The 20,607-nt window shown below is 45.9% G+C and overlaps 1 protein-coding gene across 4 annotated transcripts in view; it reads left to right on the forward strand.

The window, feature by feature from the left end:
* The window catches only part of inaE (inactivation no afterpotential E), a 210,121-nt gene that overhangs the window by 108,169 nt on the left and 81,345 nt on the right, over positions 1–20,607 (forward strand). For all 4 annotated transcript variants that reach the window (XM_089560116.1, XM_089560118.1, XM_089560117.1 and 1 more), the window contains exons 2-4: positions 15,369–15,577; positions 16,445–16,546; positions 17,464–17,635. In XM_089560116.1, the coding sequence (XP_089416242.1) occupies positions 15,369–15,577; positions 16,445–16,546; positions 17,464–17,635 (483 nt within the window). The remainder of the gene's footprint in view (positions 1–15,368; positions 15,578–16,444; positions 16,547–17,463; positions 17,636–20,607) is intronic.

Genomic DNA, 20,607 nt, shown 5'->3' on the forward strand with positions numbered 1-20,607 from the left:
AGAAATACACACCGCTCACCGAGGTAGCACATCTGGCGGTATTTTCCAGAAGAGGCATCAAAAGAGTATGCAGTCTGGCGAAGCGCAAACAGACTTCAGAACGCCGCCTTATTTCATCCCTCAGTAAATCGGCAGCAAGAGAGTGAAGAAATGAATGTGTTATTCAAACGGACAGCGTGTATGCATTCCTGTGGCCTCGAACTGTGGCAATACATCCCCTTTGTCGTACCGTTGAAAAACACTACTTGGCAAATCTGCTTGCTGCCAGACATTTTTCCCCCGCAAGCGGGCTGTAAGACGGGACGATTATAAGCAGAAAAAGAGGCGAACGCTCTGCTTTTAATCCATGATTACTGTTAACAAAAATATTGCCCGTCCTTCTCTCACAGAAAATAATCTAGCTACCGCCCAAGTCAAGAGAATAGGAAGAATAACTTCCACAGACACGACGCAAGTTGTTATCAGCAACGAGCAGCCATGAAAGGTTTGATGATGATGATGATGCGATGGGCAAGGCCACCAGCGAAGTAATATCGTCGATGACTTGTTTTTGGTCGGCTTGTAGAGGGGTTAAATACATTTTCTCTAGGCATTTCATCTTGAAGCCAGATGTAAAGGAGGGAAAGAATGGTAAGGTTTTAACGTACTTAAACCGAGCAGACGTCCGGAAGCATGTGTTTAGCCTGGTTGGCTAACGGTTTTGCTTTGCTGGGTCGTGGGCACTTCTGGCGATATTAACGACCTGCCTAATAACATCACTTCTCATATCCGCCTATTTGCAGACGTAATCTACCGCCCCATCCATAACACCTCTGACTCTCGTTTACTTCAAGACGACCTTAAACGTATTGAAGCCTGGTGCAACACTTGGTTAATGTCCTTAAACACTAATAAAACGTCATTGCTTTCTTTCCATCGGCGCCAAAAATATCAACCCTTCAAGTATGAAATAAGTGCGTCTGAAATAGCATCTGTTCAATCGTATAAATATCCCGGCATGACATTTTCTAACACACTTAATTGGTCAGCGCACATAACAAACATAGCAAACGAAGCCAATCGCACTCTTGGCTTCCTCCGTAGGAACTTGCGACTCGCTTCTGCTTCAATTAAAACATTAACATACCTCACATTTGTCCGGCAGAAGTTGGAGTACGCATGCTCAGTCTGGGAGCCCAATCAATCTAACCTTTCGAACACCCTCGAATCAGTTCAGAATCGCGCAGCTAGATTTATTTTTTCAGACTACTCGTATCACACCAGCGTCACTACACTTAAATCTGAGGCTAATCTTACTAATCTCGAGTCCAGACGTTGCATCTTTGGGCTCTGCCTCTTTCATAAATTTTCTCACAGCCAACTTGATGTTTCAGCTATCCTGCCAGCTCATCGCTTATCAAGCCGTACCAACCATCCCAAAGCAGTCTACCCTCCCCCAGCACAGACTACAGCTCATCTTCGCTCATTCCTCGTGCAAACTGCTCGAGACTGGAACAGCCTGCCAATCGACTCCGTGCACCACTCCGATCCACTGCACTTCAAAGCTGTCATCCAATCTCCCATTAGTGACACATTCAGCCCATCCCTCATGTAATACCCCATTCCCGGGGCATTTGAGGTATTGATAATATATATATATATATATATATATATATATATATATATATATATATATATATATATATATATATATATTTATTTATTTATAAATTAATAAATAAATATTTATTTAATGCATTTATTTATTTATTCAAGGGCAAGGATTCAGCGAAGTACCGTATTTTGCAGCTTTGGTCGCAAAGCAAAGCTTTTCCTATAAAAAAAATGGAAAGAAGGGGCTAAGGGCTGACACGAAAACATGGTCAACCTGTCATAAGAATAATCAGCGATGATAATTAGAATGTGCTGTGTTATAAAGAAATACGCCTCTTGTCTGCGGATTCCACCCAAAATGGCGACTCCACACGACGGAGCTGTTTTGCATCGGGGAATTCTCCATTCCGTGAACGTTTCCCGGCGCACTGGTATCACTGTGTACCAATTTATTCAGCATGTTCAAACCAGTCTAATGTTTTCTTTCAGCTTGTTCAAACCAGTCTAATGTTTTCTTTATTTTTTTGTCAGATAATTGCGTATTTTTAGGCCGCTTCAGTGCCGCTTTTGCAATAAAAATGCTTTTCGCCCGACTCCAACGAAATAGCAGTTGTGGCAGCACCGATCATTTTTCATGAAAATATGCTGCAGCGACTATTTTTATCATCAGCAGGAGGTATGAGCGACTACAATATTTCATGAACCAATAATTCTAAACACTCAGCGTGCTAACAACACTGAATGTTGTAAATAATTGTTTAATTGTGTGCCGTAACGTGAACCGTAGGTTGTTCGAAGTAATAATAAGTTTGGTCTTTTTGTTTATAACGTAAACTTGACGCCGGTGTTTTCATTGAGGATTGAGTCTAAGTTGTTCTATTAAGAATCACTAAACCAAGCACTATGCTTTCAAAACTAAAGCTCTGGTTTGCAGTAAGCTCGACGTGTACAGACACTCTCGTGGCCAAATGGTTTATAAAATAAAATCTGTGGCTTAGCTTGGTTAAGCCCGGTAATTGCGAAAGCAATATCCGTATGTACGCCATGGTACAGCTCCTAGTGTAGCTGGTGGTGGTGCCTGTGGTTAGACTTGTGGTGATGCGTCGGTTATACAATCCAATTCAATCCAATGCAATCCAATCCAATGCAATCAATTCCAATCCAGTTCAATCCACTTCACTCCAATCCAATGCAATCCAGTCAAATCCAATCCAATCCAATTCATTCCACTCCAATCCATTCCAATCCAATTCACTCCAATCCAATGTAATCTATTCTAATATAATGTAATCCAATCCAGTCCAGTCCAATCCAATCCATTCTAATCTAATCCAATCTAATCCAATGTAATGCAATCAAGGTCAAATGAAGGTCAGTGGTGGTCACCACCGCGGCGCGATGGTGGCCACCGGCCGCGGCACGATGGTGGTCGCCGGCCGCGGCACGCAATGGCGTGAAAGTGCAAGTAGTATTGCTTTCGCAATAAAAAATAAGCTTCTTCTGCAGCGCTGTCAGTGACTCATGTCGCGGAAAAACGAAAATCTTAGTTGTCAGTTCAAAGCTTGTGTGGTCGTGTCACGCCCGTCCCTTGCGTTGTTTCTTTCACTTATCATTTAGGTGTCCGTGTAAATTTTCATTGTTTGGGACTGTGTGTGTTTGGGGGGGAGGGGGACGCATGCTTATAGTTCAGCATTTAAATGCTTCCGATGCTTGCGCTGATTCCTTATCCCATTTGCTGAAGAAATAAAAACGGCTCCGTTACACGTCAGTAAACGTATTCTGCAAGAGATCGTTTTCTCTATTCATGTTTCGGCCGCTTTTTGATTGACGAGCCTTGTCTGTTCCCGGGTCTGGCGAGTGGCATTGCTTGCTACGTCTTAACGCTGTGGTCGTTGGCTATAGTTTCCAGCTGTACTTGTGCACACAGTATGTAGGGCGCATCTAAAACAAAAGGCCGGCACCGTCTGGAAGACGTTGAAGTAATGAGTGTTAGCTGTTTGGCTTAATAGAATTGATATGAATGAGATTAATACGTCCTACTCACATAGTTCCACCTCTATCCACCACATTGGACCATGACGTCGTCATTGGCACGCGGCAGGTGGTTGTTTCTACAATGCTATTGTAGATGGCGCTACAAGTCTCAATGCGAGATGTGTTGCTTTCTAGTTGCTGCCGCAGATGGCGCTATGATCTCAGGGTGGTAGCAGACCCCACGAAATCTCGAAACGTGATGATAAGAGCTGACGCTCTTAAAAAAAAACTGAGACGTAGATTCATGAGGCAATCGAGTTTGTTTTTTAAATGCACATACAGACGTCAAACGCTCTGTGCAACTGCTGCAGAAAGTCATTGCCTCTGATGGCCCATAGAAGGCTCAGCAGTTTATCAATATTGTCATATCCTTCGTCTATTTCTTCCTATGCTTCGTCTTCCACCTCTTCCAAGTTCACCTCTATAGAAGGCGTTGCCTTTTCTCGTACCAACGCGGTCATGTATTCACGTATGTAGTCTGTAGCCATGTGTGACCGTGTGCACTGTACTTTACATCGTTAAAAGCACGGATAGTTTACTATTATCTGCGTACGCGTCGAACTGAATCGGACTTCCTTCTGGTCTCCCGTATTTCTCTTTTAGTCCTTAAAACTGGTGACGACGCTCAGTTCTCTCGTTCCCTTTCTGCGGCGCACATTGCCTTAGAGAATCGCAAAAAAAAAACAAGAAAACAAAACTTGAAGCTTTTCGTCGCGAACTTTCCTCAGCAGTAATGCATCACACTGTCACGACTGCATTATTTGGCTCCGCAGGCCGCCCGAGTATCATCCTTGATAGTAAAAAAAAAGCAACGAAGATTGTAAACCGACCGCTCTTTATTCCGCTTATCACAAACTGGCTCGGTCAAACGACCTCGTCGCCTGCCGTCTCTCCACGTTGAATGCTTGCCAGTGTCTGGTTCGTTAACGTGCCTCGCTCGTTAGCGTCCCTCCAAGAAAGGAAAAAAAATAAAAATGCAAAAGACAAAGCGAGCAGGATTTGCGCGGGAAACGTTATCGGGGGGGGGGGGGGGGGGGGGTATCGCACATGCGCACCTAGCGGCAAAATCTGCAGCGTAAACCTCTGCTCATTTCCGCTCGTACGCGGAGGAGTCGGAAGATAAGCTGCAGCTGGCGCCCGTAAAAGAAAAAGAAGCAAAACATAAAAGAAAACCTAAATCTAAATAGGCCCCAATTTGCATACGAGAGTGATATTCAGCGCAGCCTCCATGCGGTGGCAGGAAGACCGACGGCAGCTTTTGTTTACATTTTTTCTTAGCCATTTTTTTTTACTTAATAATCGTTTTTTGTTCACAGCTAAGGCATTGAAAAGGTCAGCCGACGAGTACCTTCTTTATCCGCAGAATTCGAGATGCGCTTTTCGCCACAACGAAAAATAATAGGCGGCATGTCTTCATACTACCTTGTGCTCATCTGTTCTTTGTGTGTTGCTGTCTCTCAATTTGAATTTTTTTTTCGGAACCCTTAGCTAACACACGTTGCATACTGTGCTGATTGTTCCCCTCTTCGAAATGCAGATTTCATGGCTTTGGGCCTCATCGATGGCATGATTGCAGTTTGTTCTTTATTCTTCAAAATTGTCTCCTAATATGTTTCCTCAATTATTTCCTCCCATAGGCACCAGAACTGAACTTTTAAAAATATGTTACACTTTTTAACATTTTCCCCATCCACAGAAACTGTTGAAAATATGGAGCACACACTTTTCGAACGCTCGGCATAAATGGAGGCAGTTTAAGAAAAGGTGCTAATCACAAAGATCCTCAGAGTGAGCTGCTCATTAGAACCCTTCTCTAAGATATCTTGCCTTTTTTACCAGCATCATGTATAGTGGACATTTTTTACCTATCTCCAAAATCGAGACCTTCTGGAAAAATTCTTATTCGTTTTTTGCAGCGCAACCGCTAGAGATGTCTTGAACCAGCATAGCAGGCGGCCAAGTTGAACAATATAAAAGTGGTCTATAGACAGTCTATAGACTTCTTATAGACTCCATGCCTTCCTGTAGATACTTCCTTGAGTCTATCCACAGTCTATCGACTGTCTATGCACAAAGGTTCGCTAAAAATGTTGGACCATAGAGAGGTTACATTTCTGGTTTAGTGAAACCTCTCCTGCTTCATAACCGGAGCTCATGCACGCATGCACTTTTAAAAACATCTTAGCCATCATGTATATTTTCTGGATTACGTGTGGCTATGTGTTTTTGCTCGCAAGATAGTTAAGACGGTAAGATGTGAAGGCACTCAGATATTAAGATGGCTGCAGGCACCATTACTGCCTCGTTGTTCACCTGAACTGTGTCGTCCCGGGGCAAAGGCATAAGGGAAGAAAAAAAAAGTATAGTATCAACTGAAGCAAGACGAGAAGGACCGCTCAAGCTCCTGTAGACAACGCAGCCAAGAAGACCGCATCGCACAAGGAGGACAGATATAATTTCGAGCCTCTGAGAGCGAATTGAAAAGCGTTTTGTTGCGACCTTAGACTTCGAACAAGAAAAACCTGCATTTTCTTCCAAAGGTGTCAGCAATGCCTGGAGGGGTTGACCGGAATTTGCTGCTACTGCTTTTTCGATTTGCTGCTACTTCAAATTGCTGCTCCTTCTTCTTCAATTCCAGCATTCTGCCACCACCTTCTGGGATCTCTTTTTTCGGTGGGCCTGAAACAAGTAAATAGAGAAGTTTCACGACAGATGGCGCATCCAAACACCCAGTTCAAGTAAAAAAAAATGCTTACAGGGTGCCTGCTAAACTTTGTATATGTTCTTCCATCGCCACTCTTGACTCGGGCCGAACCTGGTGCCTCCGGTTGCAAACACTGATCCTATCTTGCGAAAGAGGGCGCGGTGGGCCCGTTCCAAAGAATTTTCCCTATTTTTCTTTTAGCTTTCTGTTATTGATTCCTTATTCGGCCTTACCCGAAATACCCTCTCTCTATCACCGCGCTACCGAAAGGGAGCAAATAAGAAATGTCCCGGGCCGGCGTAAAGAGAGCACTCGGTGGAGAGCATTCGCTCTCCCCACGTCACTCGTGCCGAAACCCAATTTTCTCTACTCTCTCTACCTTTTTTTACTTCCTTTTCTTTCACTAGGTCCTTCTTTTCCTCCGCAGCCAACCAATTTACGCCTCCGGCAATGTTCTATCGCGGCGCGGTTTCGAACCATTTCTTTCTCCGGTTCGGGGTTCCTGGAGTTTATAGAATGTATACGCCGAATCCCGCCACCCATCAAAACGACGCCATTATCCCCATCGCCCGTTGATTTCTTTCTGCGTTTCTGGCATTAAGCGCTGGCAATGCGTGCACCTTGTTTAAACCTCCCCTTCCCCGGTTTCCTCCTCTTTTTTTCTGGCGTAAGGATAAAAGCGTCCTTCTTGTTGACGCACACTTGATGTTCCTACCATCCTCCCTTCTTTTACGCATCGTTTTCACTTTTTTTTCTTTTTCACCTTTTGTTCCCATCGTGGACACGAAGTTAGTTTTTTCTAAGCCTTTTGTTTCTTTCCCACCCTTCCGGTTCCCCAATCGCTCCCTAACAATCTCTCCCTCTAACCGGCTCCCCAGCCGCTCCTTACAGTTCCCCCCTCTAACTGGCTCCCCCAGCACGGCTCTTCCTTGTTCTATGCATGAACCCCGGTTGTCGCGTGCGCGGCCTGTGCGGGATGGCTTCCCGGCGGATGACGTCAGCGAGTCGCTGGCGCGCGCAGCGCCACGTAGGGAGCGCGTCGTTTGCGTAGCGGCAGCTTGCACCTTCCATTTAGAAGCCCCTCCATGCGTTTGCAGAACCGCGGGAGGTAGAGGAGCCCTTACTGGCGGTGCCTTTGATCGGGCTTCTCTGAAGCATAGCGCATGTAGTACGTGGCAGCATCTCGCGGGGACGGGAAGCCAGCCAAACATCCCCTGTGGGATCTGAGGGGGAGTCAGCGGTAATGGAGGAAGGAAGGGGGGGGGGGGGTGCGTGCGAATGATGTCATGTTGGGCGGTTGGCGCTAAACGCGGAAAAATAAGTGGGCGGACGGGATTGATTTTGTTATGTTGTGTTTAATCGCGCTCACGCATCTCAGGAGATAATGTTCGAAATACGTGTTTGCAAACTCGTGTAGACGTTTTTAACTTTAAAATGCATCCAAATGTTCAAAAGCGTTATTCTTTGCACATAATGTTTTTGCCAAATGCCTAAAAACGGGTGAAGGGTTTGTGTCTTCAATAAGTAGCTCACTGGGCTGTATGATACGACATGGAATGAAAAAAAAAAGCGCAGCCGTGCGGCTTTATCTTGGTTGTCCACTGTGACCTTCGCTTTCTTATAAGCACACTCACTGATCAAGCTACGATTGGCTTCTTTTCATACACATAAGTTCAGTCGCTTATGACCTTCTTGCCTCAGTCAATTGCTGTCTTACATTCTCAGTAAAAAAAAACAACACAAAAAGAACGCACAACGCTCAGAAAGATGAGCTGAGAGAAGAGAGGAAGGCAACATGCCGTAGGCGCTTTTTTTCATTCTTCGAGTTCTTGATCGCCGTGTTTATTTTTTCTTTGATCGTAATGCACTGTGAACTAGCTCGGCTTTCTATTTTGCTTCTGTCCACCCACGCTACATACTGTGTCACTCAGTCGCTGACTCGTTTGATCGGTGATTCGTTCATTGTGCTCACTAGCAGGCGTGATTGGTCTCGCCCACATTCTCTAAGCCGCACATCGATCGGGGCTCCTAATAGCAGCTAATGCCGGCCTGGTCGCGACAGTTGGTCGCCCTAAATCACGGTCGCCGCTCTCTGTGCCAGGTGTCCGTTGGCACCTACGTATTGTTTCCCCCCTTCCCTAGCCCCCTCATAAATTATAGCCTCTAGATAGCTGAAAGTGGGTACTGATCTGGCGCACTATGCGCCGCTCGTTTTCGGCTTACCAGTCTTCGACAGTTCACGAAGTTGATGTCACGAAACAGCATTCCGTGGCTGAACAGAACTCGTACACTCTCCGAAAAATCACGATTGACCTTATATCTTCTAATACACGAGTAGCCATCATCGATGAGATCATATAAAGAACCCCAGGTGGTCGAAATTTCCGGCGCCCTCCACTACGGTGTCTCTCATAGCCTGAGTCGCTTTGGGACGTTAAACCCCATAAACCAACCAACCATATCAAGTATGCTCCATGGTCTCACTGTGGAGAAAGGTAGAAAGGACTCCCACGACGGAATACTGTTTTTGTGAATACCGATAACGGCTCCGTTTTCTCCCCTCGTGAACAGAACAAAAAGTTCTGGTTGTCATCGCCAGATCGTTTCTTTTTTATTTCGCACTTTGCTTTTCTCAGGACACTTCGGCACTCTTCTCTCGCTTCTTCACCCTTCTCCCTCTCTGCTGCTGCTCAACCATGCATTTATCGGTTTTGCCAACTGATGCCCGTATTGCTGGCTGCCAGCTGTGACGTCACTGGCAATAGTTATGGCGATGGTGGTGAAACAGTGGAAAGAATCGGAAAACGAACACACAGAATACGCTACCTGGTTCCTCTTTCTGAACCCACGTCCTCCCGTTTTCTTTTCCATTTCTTTGTTCAACGTGCCTCCTTTCTGCCCCGCTCGAAGCACTACTACCTTCGTCCGTGTAGCAAGCGTAAGGTTGTGAACCTGCTAAGGCGTTGTCATTTTTCTCGCTCACGCTTGTTTGCTTGTGGGGCCTTTCTGAAGACCAGCCGTTGAGCCCCCCTGTCAGCCTGCAAATGGGCCCCATATATAAATGGGCGGGCACAGCCGTTACAAGCCCTATCCCGACCGATGGTCGGGCCACAGCTGGAGCTCGGAAAGAAATATCGCAGCCGAGGAAAGCGGCGGTCGGATATCGGCGAGCGCCAGGATACGTGCGCAACGGAAGGCCATACCACCCTGCCATCTTTCTCAACAACGGCTAGGTGCGCAGTGCTATTTCTGTAACAGTTCGTACTACGGAGTGTTGCAAAAGACAAAACAATCTGGCGGTTCGAGCAAAGGCAGGATTGCCCGCGGCGGTCTCATTTTGGTGGAGACGAAATTCTAGAGGCCCGTGTACTGTGCGATGTCAGTGTACGTTAAAGAACTCCAGGTGTTCAACATCATCAGCAGCCCTCCACTATGGCGTCCCTCATAGCCTGAGTCGCTTTGGGACTTTAAACCCCGATAAAAACATAAAACCAAAGGCTCGATTGCTTCGTTACTCGGGTTTTAGCATGCTTTTCTTGGAAGATACGACAACATTTGATCGCGCAAAGATATGTGTCGCGCACCATTAAGTAATCCGTTACGATGCCTCACAGCTTATTTGCCTAGTTGCAAAGCAAAACATTTAGCGTAGTCCTAATGTAATGTCAGCGTCTAAATCGGTCCTCCCGCATCATCATATATGCCATTATAGTCGAATGAACTTTTATTATAATTATTGTGTTATATTATAAGATATTATACAATAGGAGACCACTCTTGAGATTAGGTTACGCCCAACTTACGTAAATACTCCCGCAAGTAGAAGATTAGACAGCCGCCGGCATATGTCAGTTCGTATAGCACCGTACGCGACATGCGAAGGTTGTGGGTTCGGATCACACTGGGGACATGTGGTTATTTTTTCTTCTACTTTTGTATCAATTTTCAGCTATAAAATGAATGCACTACTGATTTCTCACTAATGAAGAGCATCAATTAAAAAACAAGACCTATCCACTATGCTTCCCTTGCTCTGGATGACTGTTGTCTTCGTTATATGTATGTCATAACGAGCTCTTCATTTCCCTACCCTTTTATACTTTGTCATCATTTGTCATCGCAATTAACCAGACGTCGTTCAATCCCCGTATTCATGCCCTTTCTATAAATTTAGCTACAGTTATTTTTCGCTAGCATAGTCCTTCCGCGTAAGACTCTGCACTACATTGTACGACGTGGCAGAGAAGCCGGTGGTATTTTGCTAATACGTTACATATAGAAAATAGGAAAAAGAACTAAAGAATCACTGCACACTTCAGTACGACGTGCCCGCAAGCGAAATGCTTCACCTCCCTCCCGTGGTGCTCTTCGCCGCCTACTCATACCTCGAAGAGACATGGCCTGTGGGTGCAGCCCGGTTTCCGCCGGGTTACTTCCGGTTCCGCTTCCTGGGTCTTCCCTATCGTCAGCACGTGGCCGCGCCGAATGCCTTTTCACTTCGGCTTCCTCTCGTTATCGTTCGCTGCGAATGCATTCTTTGCACTGTCGGCGCTGAGTGTGCTTGACTCAAGGGAAGCGAGGAATCGTGCAACAACGAATCTCGGAGGCTTCCGGGTTCAGAGGTGTTGACTTTGTAGAGGTGAGCCATCTCGTAAGCCTCCGCATATTAAAAAGTGGCGACTTGAGCTTTGCGTTAGTATTTTGCGGTTTCATAAACATTTATTTATTTTGGCCGCAAAGGGCTTTGGGGTGCAAAACAGGGGAAGGTAGGCACATGATTATTAAGAAGCAACACTAGGAAATCTGAATATTCGGATGTCAATTAAACGCGATCCAAACGCAAATTAACATACAAGATTTAACCAGAATCGCAAAAGATAGGAACGATTCTGAAATGAATTTAAGGAATGCAGAAAACATTTCAATAACAAATCGAGGTATGGGTGAACAATAGACAATGATCAGTGAGACGCAAATGGCGTTCTTACATATAGTTTTAACGTGTAAATTCAAAAATTCATGTGGCTGACATTTGAAGATTATTCCAGTTCTCACTGGTTCTGGTCGATTCTTACCCTGGTTAGCTGACGTCGCTTGGTTTGGACGTTTATGAGAGAAGAAATCAAACTGATTTCAGCCGAATCAAGCTATGAATTCGAATACCTTACTTTTACAGCTAGGAATAGTTTTGCGGGGATTATTCCATTGTGGGTGCATAACCTCATTGGACACAGGCCTTGCGAAACCCGTTCTGTAGACATTGTTTATATGTGAGCTTTTTTTTTTACGCAAGCTTTGTTGAATCACTGTTTTGTGTCGTGCTACGGCGTTGAAGGCTGCGTTTCTTTTTATTTTTTTATTTTTTTTGTTATGCTGCACGCCAAACTGTTTCCACACTTCTACACCTCTTTACGCTCTTTCGCTGAAACCGAAATACGAGCGCGGCTTCGCAGACGCGCCGGAATATTTCGCTGGGCTCAAATAACTCATGGAAATGAGGCGACGTCAGCGGGTGCGCTGTTTTGAAATCGAGGCAGCAGACCGTATGCAGCGTCATCACAAGTTGTCGCTCGGAACTCATTATTAAAACCGGAGCAACATCACGCTTCAAAACACGAGCTGCCTCTCATGAAAAAAAAATGGTAATAAGGTTATTGCCGGTTAGGAGACTCATGCGAGCAACGAATGTAATGACGTATGCTTGGTCGTTGCCCGCAGGCTGCCATACAGCTATGTGTAGAGGGAAAACTGGAACTGCGGTGTTTGATCCAGCACATGACGCCGGTATGTGCAGACTTGTACAGGGCTTGCCTTATTATCGGCAGATATGGGGATTGGGCTGAAAAAAGTGACCTTTGCTGGAGGCGAACATTTACAAATTTATACTCTACTGCTTTCAAAGGGACCTAACGGTTGAGAATTAACGCCATGAAATTGATTAAAGAGGCGAAAAAAGTATACTATTAAACAAGCTTAAAGCTGTGTATTGTGTGGAGCGGAGCATCTGTCTTTTATCTGCACAGTAGAAATCTGCACTAATATTTCGTATACTTTGGGACTGTACGAGTACTGTTGAACATCTTCATTAACATTGCCTACGGTATAACTTTAATCGGTGCAGAGCCAATCTTTTTTAAACCTAATTACGTTTCCGGCGCACCCTTGCCTTTGAATCCTAGCTTCCCTTATAAAAGTGGTCTGTAGAAAGTATATAGACTTGTTGTAAAGTCTATTGCCTTCCTATAGATATTTCTTTTTGTCTATTCAAGTCTATAGACTGTCGGTAGACAAAAGTCTACTAAAAATGTATTACCACATATCTATTGATTGTCTATAGACTGTCTATAGCATTTGTATTGCCTATAGACTGTTCTCTAGGATTTATCTATACAGCGTCTATAGACATCATAGACAGTCTATATACTGTCTAGAAAAAGTTTTGTAAGATTTAAGGGTTCAACTTTAACAAACAGTGGCGTCTGCTTTCTTCGCGAGCATTTTAAATCACTCACAAATCCTTTCGTCAGTGCAGCCTTTCGTGTTAGAAGGTTTATACCTTGTTTTGATCAACGATGTCCTCGAAAAAAAATTTAATTTTTTAAAAATTAAACTAATGATTAACCACTAGTCCAACAGTAAGTACTTCTGCTATGACCACCAATAACGCCACACCTTGTCCGCTGCCACCAAAGATCTTTCTGTTAGTCCAATGTATAGTTTATCTGTGTCTTAGCCGTTCTTTGCTGCCGTGTGTTCTATCGCCTTTGTTCAACTTGTCCACAGACTGTTGGCTGGCCACCCGACTCGACAAAGATTGCTTATACGGGACTCAAGACAAAGACATGTTTTCTATATGGTGCGTCTCATATACGCATCACATGCCGACTTGTTTCCCTTCATTCCTGCAATCCACCTTTTAATCCTTCTCTCTTCTTTTTGTTTGGTAGGCTGATAAACTTCGAATGATAAAACGGGCAATCGTGATACAGAAACAACGTAAAATCAATTAGGACCATACAGCACCCCACATGGGCTGACTTTCACCGAGTTTGTGCGCATAGCGGCACGCTGAATTCATGGAAGTAGGCCTAAAGGAGCTTCAGTGTCGTTATTTCAGCGTCCTATTCCTCGCACATTGGAGAAAAATGAACTTGCGGCGGTTATTAAACAGATGATTTGTTTAGTTGATAAAATACACGTGAAGATTAATTACACCTAAAATTCCCACATGATTTTATAATTATGTGCTTACTTCTTGAATGTTTGTTTCTAATTATTTGGTAATATTGCCGCCCAATGAGCTTGTGGGGTTATGCGGCTTACTAAAGTGGTCGTTTACGAACCACACCATCGGTGCGTCGTGAGCAGTAAAAAATGGCAAACTTGGGCTCCTAAGCGCTGAAAGTTCTGCTTGCCGTTCAGTCCCTGCACGTCGCTGCTGCCGCCGGCAATGACGTCAGGGGAACTTCTCCTTTCTCTCGTGCACCGTCATGTTTCGCCTCGTTAGCGTAATTTGCCGTCAGTGTTTATGGGAGGCCGGCGGTACTTAAATGCAAACGCCCTATGCCCGAGCGGCAGCTGACGGAAGCGCCTGGGGGACTGCGTTGTTACCGAGGGCGCACGACGCTACCGGGATGATGGCCCCTTGGGACTTGCGCCTAATGATGTGTGGAGCGACTCATAAAGAAGAGAGCGATGAATTTCCTTCCAAATTTGTGGCGGTTTTTTTTTTCTTGTGGTACTTGCAGACTTGTTTTCGTAGTGTTCTGGGAGTGCTCCATACTGACTTAATTTTATATCTTATGTTTTTATCCTGTGCGTGCCCACTGACTCCTTCATAAGCCCTTCTAACGGCAGATGAAGGAAATCAGAAAGTTGTGATGGAAAAGTTCCGCAAAATTATGCCCCTTAATGAATATTCTATCTTGGTTCTTGTGTGTTGTTATCGCTGTGTCGGCACCTTTAGTTCCCTTGGAAAAGAAACAAAAAAGTGCATTGCAGGTAAACACAGCGTACATTTTTTACTAGAGGCTGGGTCGTACGCCGGCATGCGCACGATCTCTTGTAAAATGTCTGTAGTGTGCTTAACGCAGAGAGGTTGGGCGGATAAGTGTCTGTCGTTTCTACGCTTCTACAGTCAAGTACCGAAGGCTCCGGCTTCCGCCGAAGTAGCTCGCTTTATACGCAAGTGGACCGAGCGGCTTTTTTTTATTAATGAAGCCCCACGCGCCCAAAACGCGTCGTCGGTCAAAATTTTCGCTCATTGGCTAGAGGCAAGTGACATCACCAGACCGGAGCATTCCCATTGGCTGGATAGAAGTGGCGTAAACAGACCGGAGCATCACTAGGCCGAATGTTTTGTCACTTATGGTGAAGGCAGCAACAGCTGCTAATGCTATCTTATTGCCAGCTTATAATATAATTTGGTGTCCTTGTGATTTTTTTTCTTTTCTGCTTAGACTCTCATTTAATTAGGAGTTGTCTTTGGACAGCGTTATTATACCGCCTTGTTTTAGTGGACTCATTCAGCGACAACAGCAGCGAATGAGCTGAACTTAGTTTTGTTACTTTACTCCGCGAATTGGCAGTTTCGATTGGACGCTTTAAACATTTGCTTAATACGTTAGCCACCGGTCGACGACGAATGGTGTGTGAACGAGCCAGCGACCATTATTTGAAGCAAACAGCTCCGGGAGCTTGTAGCAGCAAAGATACAAATTAAATGACACCTCTTGCATCGAACTATTTTTGGAGCGGTCAGTTTGCTGAAGAAATTGTAAATGGTTGAACAGTTTTGGTGGTGACCGGAATCTTTAGCAGACGTCTTCATAAGTAGAGAATTACTTGGGCAAACGGTTCCAGCCAGGAAAGGCTTTTGGAGCGAACGATTTTTTCTCGATATCTGTTTTCTGCATAACCTACTTGCTCGTATGATGTGGCCGCATTATTACCGCACTTCTCAGCATGTAGATTGTGCCTTTGCTCACAGTCTGCGTCACTCACTGACCGTTCGTTCCGTGGCTGTCCTCCCCCGTAGGCTGATAGTGCTGGCGGTGCTGCTGTCGGTCCTGGACTTTGGCGCGCTGGCGTGCGTCTCGGACCTGCAGGAACACATGCTGGGCTACTGCGTCATCCTCAGCGGCTGCGTCGTGGTCGAGGCCTGCATCTCCTGGGTCTCCATGCGGGGCAGCATCCTGGACGCCGCGCCCCGCGCCTCCATGCAGTACCTGCTCTACGTGCGACTCGGTACGGCACTTCCCATCAGTGGAACTCGGTGTCTGATGACTATGCACCCCCGCCTTTTTATTAGGCAGACTGAGAACGCAGCGATGAATTAAAGGCAACTGTTTACGAGGCAATTAAGTGGTGCGCTTTGGACTAGAGCTAATCAAGCTAGCATTAGCCATTTGTCTTTGTTTACTATTGCAAGTGCTGAAGTTTACAACGTGGATCTGCGAGACTGGAACAGAGTAATGCACTTGCTCTTGGCTCATCGCGACTACTCGGCGCGTGCTCTTTTAAGCATCTCTAAACATGCCGTCGACATAGGCGGCTATCAGTGGGCGGCGTTGCTGGCGTCAACTGACCATGTACTCCTTAGCGTTTCTGCAAACTTCGAAATCAGTAAATACTAGGTATCCTTTGTTCAGCTAGAATTATCGGCTTCCTGTGGAGGCTGTTCATACAAACGGCCTTCGCGGCCAGATGTAGCCATGCAGTATTAACTGTGGAAGCGACGCGGTGAATCATCTGGCAGAGGTATATCTCTGTGTCGTACGATCGAGTGCTCGATGGTCCCTTTCCTCAATGAAGTCTAAAAAACACTTACGTAACGCATTCCAACGGCTAAGCCAGGAGAAGTCGTTTAAGCGACACTGCCTCATCGCTGTCTCTGAGTGCAACCTGCATGTGTTTCGCGTCTGTGGTATGGCGGCTCGCCAAACCCTTTCAAGCTTGTGTTTCCCTTGTGACGCGTACGCAGCCCTATGCTGTTCTTGTGGAGAACCCTGGCAATGTGAAGTGTAATAGCTATAGAACACGCTTTCTTAAAGCGGAACCGTCAAGCCATGTCTCGCAGTCCTTCGATTGCTTAAAGTGTCCCGGTTCATGCAGGAATACTCTTGGTGGAAGTCTCCTGGCTGGTTGTGGGAGTCATCTGGGTGAGCAAGCATTATGACAGCTGCCCGATGGGCGTTGCCAAGGATGCTATTCTTGGTAAGTGCACCTCATTGACAGTGGTCTCCCATTCTTGTCTTTCCTCTTACAGGTATAGCTCTAAGGAGCCCATTGCATTTTGTACAGACGCAGAAAACTCTGAGCTTGTCATTCTGCTGCCTATATTAGCATATTTTAATCACAGACAAACGCACTCTTTTGCTGCTATCCAAGTCTGTTATACTGCCATGATATGTTTCTTTTAATTATCTGCAAAGAATGTGCCCCATTGATGCAGGTCTAAGTAATTCACACGGCTATTCGATGATTACTGATGGCGTTGTATCATACAGGAACCGAAAAGTGGTCTTGTAATTGTGTAGACAACATTAAAGTTAGCTTTAGTAATGACTGTCCCTTTCGCCTCTTTATAAAATACAAAAAAGGCACTTGGGGCTACTCTGTCATGTGAAGCAATTATTGCTATCGTAAAATTTTGTTCAGTCGATTCCTGTGTGGTTAAATTACCTTCCCCTGTTGTTTGGCAAGTATACATGATCAAGCCGAGCCGAGCAGGTGGGTTTTATCTCAATAAATTCCTCTTGGAACTTTACCCTCACGGCTTCAGTGGCGATATCACTTATCGTCCCGTTAGAACGCGAGGAATACCGATGGCCTCATTCGAGGCCCTTTTCCTGTGGCAGAACTATGCTACTGAGCACACACCAGAAGCATCGAGCTGGGTCTAAAGGCTGTAACCTCAACTTTCTGGCAGTGAATGGAAGATCTGTGGCATCGTCTTTAGCGTCGATTGAAATTTCTCATCGAGTTGGGCTTCAACTAGCTGAGGAATTTCCAATAGCTACACAACTGCACGACCGGTGGGTTATCGTCACTTTACCTCAGGTTACTCTGCAAACCGAGCTTGTCTTTCTGTGAGGGTGTCCGGGTGTCGATGGTGTCTTTCGTGGTGGCAGGGATCATCGTGTGCAACTGGTGCGTCCTGTTGAGTGTTCTGGTCACCGTGTGGTGCACTTTCGACCGAGCCGGCCGCACCTGGGTGAAGATGAAGCGCTACCAGAGGAGTCTGCAGGACGGCAAGCTGCGCTACAAGAGGTCTGGAAACTCTCAACGTAACTGGAGGCACCGGTATGGCACGGACTGCTGCACCTCTGCACTCGCACCTGCGGCGCCGGCGTAACGCCTGAATGGCTCGCGAGCTCTCAGCTATTGTGTGAATGTAGCTTCATAAAAGCCGTCTCAAGCATTTAAAGCGGATTGTATGCACACAACCTGTTTCGCATGGCGAGTTACCGTTTGGGCAATGTGGTTCTTGTAGAAGGGTTGAGGAGCACAGTGGTATCCAAAATATAACAAGGACAAATTTCCGCTCTTGCTATCCACTATACTCGTGGTCAACTTTCTGTGACACTGCAACAGAGGATAGGCAGAAACTAAAAGACGGGCTTCTCCGTGCCATGGGGAGGGGATTGTTGGTTCTTCGGCCTAGGTGTGCGGAGGGATGAAGGGGAAAAGTTGAAGAGGCGATGAGGTGTTGCTAGAGCTGAGGGAGCCTTCTTCCCATGACACGGACACAAACGCCCCTCCCCTTTCCTTTCCTACCTAGCCTCTGTTGCACTGCCACAGGAAGTTGACCGCGAGTAAAGAACCTCATGGGAAAATCACTGCTGACTAATAGAGAGAGAGCGAAAGGATATGAAAGGAGGTTAATCACAGTATGACTCCGGTGGGTGTTGTGCGCTAGGGAAAGGGAAAGAGGAGCCTGCACGCTTATCATGGCTGTGTCACCACGCCGCACGTTTTCAATCACTAACTCCATGCCATAAACACCCTCTGTTTTCTACATTGTTTTTTTCTTGCTGCTGATTTATTTCTTATTCTTTTATGTGCTTTTATTTCCTGCTGTCGCCTTTCTGATGCAGCAAGGTGATCTGGCAGGAAGAGCCATGGTTCTTCTGGTTTCAGAAGGTGCTTTCAGATGGTGTCAGAAGTTTCCGCTATTAAAGAGAACATGGGGGCATGTTTTTCGATATTTCTGCGGCCTGTCCACTCATAAAGTAAGCGTATACCGTGGCATATGCGGGGCGCCTGTATGTTCACTAATTTTACCTTGATGAACTACTTCCGGGTCTCATTAAGGCCGTTTTCTGCTGTTTTCGTTTTACCGGGCCAGATAAGCGAGCGCTGTAATGTGAGAAGCACTTGGGTTGGAACTAACGTGGGAAAAGTTTTCGTCTCAACTTCTGTCGCATATGCGATGCGCCTAGGTAGCGGTAAGTTGTTATTGTTCTAGCAGACCGGGTGCAAGCGTCAAAGCGATCGAGCGACGGCGACATAAAAACATCAGGTAAGAAAGAAATTGGAAAGATTAAGTACTTACAGGAATAATAACGGTCCCGCCGCGCTGGCTCAGTGGTTACGGCACTTGCCTGCTGACCCGAAAGACGCGGGTTAGATCCCGGCCGCGGCGGCCGAATTTCGATGGAGGTGAAATCCTAGAGGCCCATGTACTGTGCGATGTCAAGGCCTACTGTGCGATATCAGTGCACGTTAAAGAAATCCAGGCGGTCGAACTTTCCGAAGCCCTTCACTACGGTGTCTCTGATAGCCTGCGTTGATTTGGGAAGTTAAAACCCAATAAACCGAACCAACCGAATAATAACGAAATACAGTCTAACCTGGATATGTTGAACTCGATGAGGATCGCGAAGAAGCTCGATGTATAGATAATTCGATATAAAGAAAATTACATAATATAAGCATATCTCTAACCTAGAAGTAAGAATACATAGCGACAACGCTAGTGACGCGCTTTTGCAGTGGCGTGCGTCCCGCCGGCGTGCTGATAGGCCACCACTCTCCAGACAACCTGCAGAGAACAGCGCTTTAGAACTTGCCCCTGCCTATCATAGAATAATAGGCAGTAATAGAATAGGCTATAGTAGAATAATCGGTAATGAAAATTAAGCTCCAGTTAGTTGCAACGTAGTGAGTGAACCACTCCTGAGGATGGTCGCCAGTAGGCTTTAGTTAATTAGGGTGGCTTCACCGTATGGCAGTGATGTGGAGTGGCAAGTTATAGTGCGAGAGACCGAAGGCCACCTTCAAGTACACCGTACGTTCATCTCATCAGTGGTTTCACAGCGCTAGTGCTGTCAACAGGTGCCCAAAGCCGCGCAACAGAACCGTCTCCGTGCGCGAAAATAATCGAAGAGCGCTTTAAAGAGAAGCGCCATTTGCCGGGGCGCGGCGTCCCGTTAGATATATGGAGAGACCAGCCAATTTGGAGTTCGACATGCGGCGCGAATTTTGTATGCTTTCACAAAGTATTTTCGAGGGCCTGATGTTCGTGTTCGATATAGCCAATAATTCGTAATATCCGTGTTCGGTACATGAAAACTGAATTGTAGTCCTATGACCACTGCATGGTCGCCCTCAAGTTCTCGCGTTGCCGCTCGATATGGTGTACGGGTGGGCCCCATGAGATCGCGGGTTTGATCCCGGCCATCGCGGCCGTATTTCGGTAGGGGCGAAAGTGGAACATCCGTGTGTGCTGAGAATTCGTTGCACATTAAAAAAAAAACTCTTGCCGGTGGAAATCGATGGAGAGCCTTTCACTACGGCGTGCCTTAATGTTGTTTTGGCACATAATGAAACCGTTAGTCATTAAGCAACACAGCGACCTTATGCTCTGCAGAGACAGGTTGTACTATGTGGGATAAAGTGGAGATATATACATGTATATGAGATAGGGTATTCCGTCTGAACTTTACTCTTACTGACAGAAGCGCATCGACCTTTTGCAGGGTGTCTTTACTGACTTCTGTTTTTACGCATGTGCAATGCATTCCCCGAATAATTGACCTGTCCCCTATATTACTGCAGAGAAGACTGCCAGCCACAAACTAATCAAGCAATCAATTTCATCGGTGGAGCGTCCGCGAGGCCGGAAAATTGGATGGTTTTTCGTGTCTGATGCAAGCCTCTACATGCGGCTTTAGCGAGGGCGGGTCAGAGACCTCTTTCATTGTTCGGCATTTTTTTCTTATTGTGTGCTAGAAGTAAACGTATTGACTAGATGATAGCAACATAGAGGGTGC

This window comes from Amblyomma mixtum, chromosome 9, assembly GCF_055824585.1.
Source record: "Amblyomma mixtum isolate Tamu chromosome 9, ASM5582458v1, whole genome shotgun sequence".
NCBI lineage: Eukaryota > Metazoa > Arthropoda > Arachnida > Ixodida > Ixodidae > Amblyomma > Amblyomma mixtum.